This window comes from Lolium perenne, chromosome 6 (assembly GCF_019359855.2).
Source record: "Lolium perenne isolate Kyuss_39 chromosome 6, Kyuss_2.0, whole genome shotgun sequence".
Taxonomy (NCBI): domain Eukaryota; kingdom Viridiplantae; phylum Streptophyta; class Magnoliopsida; order Poales; family Poaceae; genus Lolium; species Lolium perenne.
Window position 1 is genome coordinate 92,893,922 of NC_067249.2, and position 8,334 is coordinate 92,902,255.

General features: G+C 44.1%; 1 protein-coding gene across 6 annotated transcripts; it reads right to left on the reverse strand.

Annotated features, from left to right (window-relative positions):
* Window positions 1–869: 869 nt before the first annotated feature.
* On the reverse strand, window positions 870–7,966 carry LOC127344904 (D-amino-acid transaminase, chloroplastic). 6 transcript variants are annotated; one of them, XM_051371263.1, is made up of 8 exons: window positions 7,273–7,966; window positions 7,057–7,144; window positions 5,164–6,873; window positions 4,827–4,969; window positions 3,206–3,261; window positions 2,305–2,483; window positions 1,406–2,079; window positions 870–1,291 (listed from the first exon to the last, which is right to left on the reverse strand). In XM_051371263.1, exons 4-8 carry the CDS (start codon window positions 4,885–4,887, stop codon window positions 1,197–1,199), a joined length of 1,065 nt encoding a protein of 354 aa, XP_051227223.1. In that variant the 5' UTR covers window positions 4,888–4,969; window positions 5,164–6,873; window positions 7,057–7,144; window positions 7,273–7,966; the 3' UTR covers window positions 870–1,196. The 6 variants fall into 6 exon arrangements, with proteins under 6 accessions (XP_051227223.1, XP_051227221.1, XP_051227222.1 ...); XM_051371261.1 differs by having other exon boundaries at window positions 7,057–7,966; XM_051371262.1 differs by having other exon boundaries at window positions 5,164–5,309; window positions 6,344–7,966.
* Between the last annotated feature and the right edge of the window lie 368 nt (window positions 7,967–8,334).

The following is an 8,334-nucleotide window of genomic DNA, read 5'->3' on the forward strand; positions in this document are numbered from 1 at the left end:
TCCTCCAAGCCTCGTGCCTTGACCTAATCTTCTGAATCCTCACTTGTGTCTGTGTGTCTGTGTGGGTGTGTGGGGGGGGGGGGGGGGGGGAACCCGTTGAAGACCACGTGATGCCTCCAGAGGCACCAAAGACAACAGTGATTGTCGCCCAGAGATCTCTCCGGTCCTTGAGTGGCGCCGTCCCGTCGAATCACCCGTCGAGAAGGGAGGGTGTCTGCCCCTATCATCCAGGCCGGCATGCATTAGTGCGCTAACGTGCAAGCACAAACCCGACGAGCAAGCACACAACCTAGCAAGAGATGCTGCAACCTCTACGCTTTGTGCCTGATCATAGAGAACTGACACCTCGCCTGGTGTGGCAAACCCCTATTGATCAGGCGATCCGCCGGCCATCATCTGTTCAACAAGGCTAATCACGCGAAGAACCCGACAACTGTGTGTGTGGGGGGGGGGGGGGTGGGGTGGGGGGTATTGTTTAGCACAAGAAATATCTATCGTATATGGAAAAAACCTAATTTACCTTTTGTGTTACAAAATAAAGAGTTTATCAGACATGAGCACAAAGGTATTCAATAAAAATGATGAAGTGTTAAGGCGAGTGGGATCAAATAAGCATGTTCTACTATAAATACATATTTTTCTGGGTTTACCTAATATATTATATTCTTTTCATGAAACTAAATCATGTCATTTTGAACATGGTCATGGAATTGTGAAATTGGTCGCACATGATGTTGCATCCCTGAAATCAGTGATTCTTTCAGGCAAATTTGTTTTGGGTGGTGGGTGTTCCATAAACATGTCCATCTCACTTGCCCAAACCTCTACCGGAGTGGACCTCAAAATCAAGACATGGATCTTGTTAAAAATAAGAGCAAAATGTAGCTTTATTCATATATTAGCAGACCTCTAAAAAAGACGATGTTTGCCAAAAGCCTCGTCTCCTACACTTCCACGAGCGGTATCTGTGCGTCAAACTAACAAGTCAACGTCCAGGTTTAATGTAGCGAAGAAGGCATAAGGTTGACACACAAGAATGGCTCCAAAGTTGCTTCTGATTTCTGCAAAGACCAAAAGGAATACCACCGCCAGTATATCAATGTAGCTTTTATTTGACAGTCGAGATTTATACATCTCCAATGATTTATGTCTTTGATTCCATGTACCGTATATGGATCTGTAAAGTTCAGGAGGTTTCAGTAAGGGACGCGGATTCGAACTGAAGGCGGACCAGATCTCATGTCCTCAAGAATGAGGTTGAAAAGTGTCTGAGCAATTGGGCCTTCTTTGCCTGTTAAGGAACATGTGAAGCAATCAGCATTTTGTTTAATCCTTCTGTTACTACAAGGAGGTTGCTGTTGTGAGAGCTAGTTGAAGGGATTTTGTAGAAAGGAATTCTCCTTACCTGAGCCAATCATCTGATCATCCCACTGAACAACAGGCTTGACAAGAATTCCACTCCCAATGAGCATCATTTCATCGGCCGCCTTCCCTTCCTGGACACTCACATTCCTTGAAGATATCCCACTGAGCCCTCCATTCTCCACTAGCTGCTCAGCGAGGGCTAGAACCCGTTTTGCCGTGCACCCGCTCAGGATCTTGTCGAAGCGGGGCATGAGAAGTTCCTTGTTCCGTGTCACAAAGCCAACATTCATGTTCGAACCCTCAGCAACGAAACCCTCATCATCCAACCAGATGCCAGTAAATCCACCATTTTCCTCACCTTCCACCTTGGTGAGCGCATTTGGCAGGTAATTTACACTTTTCATGACTGCAAACTGTGGAGACTTTACCGGTATGGATGATGTGATCACTTTGCAGCCTGATGGTACTGGCAAGGATGGACTATCAATGACAATAGCATAGAGGGCTGATTTTGTACAGCCAGATGAAGACAATTGGAAATCTCCGGGCCCGACAGACAACCAGTACCTAAGCGAACCTTGAGTACATTTTGATGCACACACAGTTTGAATAAGTACACTTAGAATTGTTGATCGATCAAAAGGCAATGGGATTTTGGCCATATGTGCAGACTTGAGGAAGCGGTCAAGGTGCTGTTCTAACTCATAGAGGTGACTGCCAGTAATACACCAACAAAGGAAACAAGTTAAATACTCCTAGTTGATATTGATGAAGTTTGGAAGCAAAATTTGAAGGGAATTGAGCAAAGAAAAACAGCAAAAAAACTTGTTATCGATGGTTGCATATCATGTTCTTTTTCTTCTTTTTGACAAAAAGATGCATGTCAACCTTTTTATAAGATACATGTCACGCTAATTTGACAGAAGCAAAATTTCTTACCCATCCATAATAGCAGCAGTATCAAAAACACCATGTCCTCTATGAACCATGTGATCATCAATTGGTATCACCATTGCAGAGGGATCTGTGGTAATTCCACCAAAAATACTAGAGTACATGGCCATATACGTTTGATTTCTCGCACCGGAAGCTTGGAATGCATCAAGCCTTTTGGCAACCTATAGGGAAAACTTTTCATTTAATTTTCTGTTGTGACACTACATTTCAAGAGAAAACCATAGTCCATCGATCATTTAACTGAGACATCTAAAACACATATATTGAACTGATTACAGATAGTAATGTCCAAACTCCAAGTGACGGGAAAAAAGGAAACATCCAGTGTAGATACATAATTTCAAGTTTCTCTTACTTCTGTACAATCTGATACTCTGCTCAGTTAAAAGATGGAACTTAAGAAATGCTCGAAAGTAGTCTCTACATTCATGAGGTGAAGTACCAAGGCATGTCTCTTAGTAGAAATTTTCGTTGGTAATTCCTTTGATATTATAATATGATGTTAGTATTTCACAAAATAATATGTGTTCTTTAAATCCAATACAACAGTAAACCCCAGATGAATTTTCATAAATCTGCAGGCTTTTATAATCCGGATAGCTCAGAAGTCAAGATGAAACATTGCTTTGAGATCGGCCGGCCATACCGTGGTTGCAAGTTGCAACAAACCGTTCTGAAGAAGTTTACTGCAGTGAACACAACGTACATCTAGCATAGTGTGATAATCAAAGCATTAACTAAGACAAGTGCAAGAGTAATGACAACAGATAAGAACATTTCTCTCTAAACTATGGGCCACCAAACGTCCATGTTTTGCAAGTTTCATTACAAGATGCCAATTCAACTAGTGCTAGCAAACAACACAAGAGACAAGGAAGTCCACCTCAGAGAAAGACAAGAGAGGGACATCAATTGGATTGACAATGGTGCCGGCAGGTGCTGCATGACAAAGTAGCTGCTTAGTTCAATAATGTTGCAAAAGAAAAAAAACGGCCTCCTAAGAACATTGTTATTCTCAAGAACATGGAACACAATTCATGTAGGAGTATGCCAGACCAAAGGGATAGAAATTATGAAAATTTCAAGATTATCTAAAAGCAATCGGTAAAATCTACTCCCTGCGGTTCATCATAAGTATTATGTATCAGAAGGGGTATAAAGATCATCTAAAAGCATTCAGTAATAATAGTTGTAAGAAGGGGCCATTTTGTGCTCAGATCACCTTGTGTTAAATATATCCAGTTATTTCAAGCCCATCCAAATCAAGATGTAAGGGATAGGAACTCGTCAGAAATTTTCTGAGGGCAGGAAGCCGTTGGAATTTGGTAGATACAGTTAATGACGAATTGCCACGTTTGACTATAGCCTTTCAAAGGTATGAGACGGCAGCCGCAGGAAGACGATCAGGGCGGAGCTGGGCACACCACGATTGTAACGAACAAATAGAAATCATCAAAGGGGGGGATGCGAGAAACTACACGCCACTAACCTGCCCCGCAGGAGCTTGTGGCGGCTCTGCCCACCGCCGCTTTCAACCGAAGGAGACCCGCAGGCGCGGCGGCTACGCGCAGCGATGGAGCGATCTTCTTCAGCGCGAGGGAGGGCCGACGCGAAGGGGAGACGAGGTTGCCGGCGGCAGCAGCTGAGGCGGAGAGGTTGGCCATCGGAGGAGAATTGGCCAGGAATGGGGCCGTAGGCTATCACTCTATATAAGGATGTAAGTGGCGGCGGCATTAAATGGACCCACTTACGCCGCCGGCGGTTAAACTCACATAATCCAGCGGCGCCGGCGGTTTCAACGCGTTACGCGTAAGTAGTTACAGTCTTAACAAGCGGGCGCGAGGTGGCCGGCCGGAAGCGTAGCGCGCCTGGTATTGTACGTATTTTCGGTTACGTAGCTTCGGTCAGCCCTGGTATAAAAGTGAAGGATGTGTTCGAGTTGAGATGTCGATCGATCTGTCCATGTGCTAGTCGCGTGTTCTGCTTCACTGCTTGTCCCTTCAGCTAGTAATGCGTACTCCAGGCATTTCCTCCGCATCAAGGAGTGCCTCAGTAATGCTCAGGTTCCACAGAGTATATAGGAGACTCCAGGCATTTCCTCCGCATCAAGGAGTGCCTCAGTAATGCTCAGGTTCCACGGAGTATATAGGAGACTCCAGGCATTTCCTCCGCATCAAGGAGTGCCTCAGTAATGCTCAGGTTCCACAGAGTATATAGGAGACTTTAGCACATGGACAAACAGTAACCAGTCAGAAATATATGTTCACTACATTAACTATTAGTCTATTATACATCCAATATCTAGAAATTATACACCACTTGGAAGCTCACATAAAAATTCGCGAGTTGTTACTTCCTTTTGTGATTGTTCAGTTCCTATGCTGGAGAGATCTACAACGCGGAACATACAATAAGCTAGCAAGCCCATAAGTGAAAATGGTTGCAGTGGTATAACTGTATAAGTGAAGGTGGTACTACCAAACATATGAAAGCTAGGATATTACCGAACATATAAGACAATGTCACTTGTACGAAATCAACTCCGCTGCACCAATTAGTCCCCATATTATACCAGCAGCTTAGCCTACATATATTCTTTCCTATCTGACGACATGATCAGTCTGTGTATCCGGTGCGCTCTCTACTTCTGCATTCAAAACAGTATTAAGGTTGATTAAAGCTTTGATTCCACAGAGGAAGCCAAAGTGACAGTGAACATATATAATCCCTAGTTACTAAAAAGTGGAATTGCTCAATTATTAAAAGGTGATTTTTTCGAAGAAGTTACTAAAGATCAAAAGAAATTAAGTGTTCATAACTGGAGCACCTCCGTCTACTTACCAGATGGATATGTTGTGCTCCTGAGTACACTCTCAGTTTGGCCCGGCTCCGCCTGTTGTTTGTTGCAGAATTAAGGAAACTATTTCCTTGCCACAACACAAATATTCTTGCGAAGAGCCACATTGTTTGTTCCTTTTTAACTTGACCTGTATTTCCCAATATAAATTTGAAGACCAAAGTTTATACAAAAAATAACATATTTAAGTTTCACAACAACAGATAAAAATCTCACAATCTCATGCAAAGATTTTGCAGTGAGAGTACGTAACACAATTGTACAACATCATGTTACTATTTTAAACTGTATAATTTTTTTTCTAGCTACATATGTTCGAATATTATGCTTGGTAGCAGATTTCGGATCAGTATAGAAAACAAACTGGGGGTATAGATCATACACTAAGATATCCATCTAACAAATGCCAATCAAGAAAATATGAATGTCTCTTAAGGTTATCATTTTCGAATAAGCTTTTACTAATTAAAAATGACGATGAACAATAATTCATATACACTGAGTTGATCTTTCATCTTGAAATGCTAAATACGGATGGTCAATATTATTGGAAAGATACTTATTTGAACCTGCAAAACATAACTTACAATTTATGCAAGATAATAAGAAGTGACAACTAAATATATGGAATCAGTATTAATAAAACATACAGTTTTGTACATGCACGCTTTGATATTTCTCAAGTTACTACTATCCATTACATGCTCGAACAATGTTTATTTCTTCTCAGGAAATGACAGCAAAAACATGTCCGAATTTCTACCACGTCATATTAAAAGCACGTAGCCATATAAATAAAGAAAAAATGTTTTTTGAGAATTGACGAAGTAGCATGCTACCTATGGATAAGATCGGACAGTTGATCCTGGCCACATGTTATCACTTATCACCATTGGTAATGTGTAGCATCATCGATTATTCATCTGATAGTCTTGTCATAATTTTTTTTTCAGATTGTCAGAAGTTCTAAGATTCAATTCTAACTACCTGCCACTAATCGGGTTGTAGGTAACCTAACAGCATAACAGTAAAATGCCCTGAGATAACACGATTAAGAGCAGTTTGCTCATCTCGAATAGCAAGTTCCTATGAAAATGAAGAATGTTATCAACGATACTGTTGATACATAAACTGCATATGTAGCATAACCATTAACCAACCAACCTTAAGACCCTTCTCAAATTCAACAATCCTCTTTAACCTTGCTCCACCTCGGGACCTCCTACTGAGGGCTACTTCGCGGAGTGGTGGTCGCTGGTGGTGCGGACTACCCCTCGCCAGCTGCGCAAGGGTACCTCGTCGCTCATCATGCTTACTGCGTGGTGGATCTGGAAGCATCGGAACGCTGTGATCTTCGACAATGCACAGCCCTCGGTGCCCTCCCTATTCAGCGACATTAGGACAGAGGCGCGGCACTGGGCGGACGCGGGAGCCCGGGGTGTTCGCCAGCTACTCCCCTAGAATAGGGTCTCCTCTCTTGGGTCGAGTTGTACTGCGGGGTGTTTGTCCCTTCTCGGAGGGGCATGTACATATCTAACTTTGTTTATCTATCAATGCATCGAAACGCAAATCTTTTGCGTTTTCGCGAAAAAAAAAATGTTGTTCATCAGAAAAAAGATAATAGAAACATACTTTCCAGCAGAAAAGGCTAATATTTCTTTCAGCTCTTCAAGCCTCAATACTCTAACTTTCACCTGCATTAAAGAATGTCATCTCCACTATGTTTACGAAAAAAATTAGATTAATATCTGATTGGTGCTATTTCTATCAGGATGAATCACCGATGCTATTTCTTGAAAATTGAAAAAATGCTTATATTATTTCAGGATAGCCATATAGAAAAAAAAAAAGATTAAATCCCACCAGGGACAACTCACTTTGGATCAGGTGATCTACTTTGAATTACGAATTAAGTCTGCCGAAGACCAGAGGCACCCAGATTGGCCTGGCATATCAGCAACATGCCTAAATATATTTATCAATAGACAGCACGGACAAAAATCAGTAAGCAATCAGAGAGCCGCTGCTGATCGGGACTCTGAATCCATCGGAACAAACCAGCACACAGAGAAAGACAGTAAAACGGCAGTTACCGGCAGCGACCTCCCATGCGACCGTGGTGTACTGGTTGATGCAAGCACAGGGCCGCCCTGGCGGAGAAGCGCTCACGTACGTCCTCCTCCAGGCGACCCGCACGAGCTCCTCCGTCAACATCTCCCCTTCGTCGATGGGGACCTTGCTGCCGTCGACACGCCGCGGGACGGCAGGAGGCCGCGGGGATCGTCAGCGTCCGGCGGGATTGCCGTCGTTCACCTCAGTGCTCGTGGTGCCCGCCGCTTCGGCCTTGTACTGCCCGGGGCCAGAGTTTCCGCGGTGAGCCGCGCCATATCGCGCGCCGACCGAGGGAATCCCAAGCGCAGGCGTGGGAAATTAGCATGAGGGCGTGGGAGGTGAGGAATTAGCATGGCATGGGAGTCCCAACGCGACGCCCCCAAATCGCTGGTCGTCGGGGCCGCCGTCGGTGAGGAAACGCGGCGGGGAAATTGGAGTGGACGACGGCGGTAGCGCGCTAACGGCGTCCATGATGCCAATGGAGGACCCGACTCAAGCGACGACGGCAGGTGACGGAGGAGCTCAGCAAGGGGAGAAGTCGTTGCAGGAGAAGAGGCTGGATAGGAGGAGCCGGTCTGCTTGGCCGGAGGGAGGGACCCGCGGGTGGAGCTATCCAGTGGAAGAGGGGAGATATCGATAGGGATTGGTGGAGAGAGCTAAAAAAAAATAGGAAGCCATGAGTGTTGATTAAGCTGAGTACAGTAGTACGGTGTCAGATCCCGGAAGGAATCGGACAGATAAAACTCACCATGTGGAGTACCCTCTATGACCGGGGATTTCTACGAAAGTAGTTCTTAGGTTTCATATATTTTCCGATAGCCCTGTCGTCCCCATGAGGGTGGCTATGTATAGCCGGTTCACTTATTACAGTCCATCAAGAAGGTAAACAGTAAATTACAGATAAGCCAGAGCTTGTTGAAAAGTAACAGGGCAGGCTTCATCTGGACCGTAGATCTTCTCCTCGTCAATCCGGACCGTTCGTTCATTATAACCTGTCAACTGAAGAATATGGTAGGAGCTTGACAGTTACAGAGTATCTGACA

Coding starts and splice junctions, on each gene's coding strand:
- LOC127344904 (XM_051371259.2), bottom strand. CDS start 3,986: ATGGCCAACCTCTCCGCCTCAGCTGCTGCCGCCGGCAACCTCGTCTCC. Junction 2,080..2,304: donor ACTGCTGCTATTATGGATGG/GTAAGAAATTTT, acceptor TATTACTGGCAG/TCACCTCTATGAGTTAGAAC. Junction 1,292..1,405: donor TGATCAGATGATTGGCTCAG/GTAAGGAGAATT, acceptor GTTCCTTAACAG/GCAAAGAAGGCCCAATTGCT.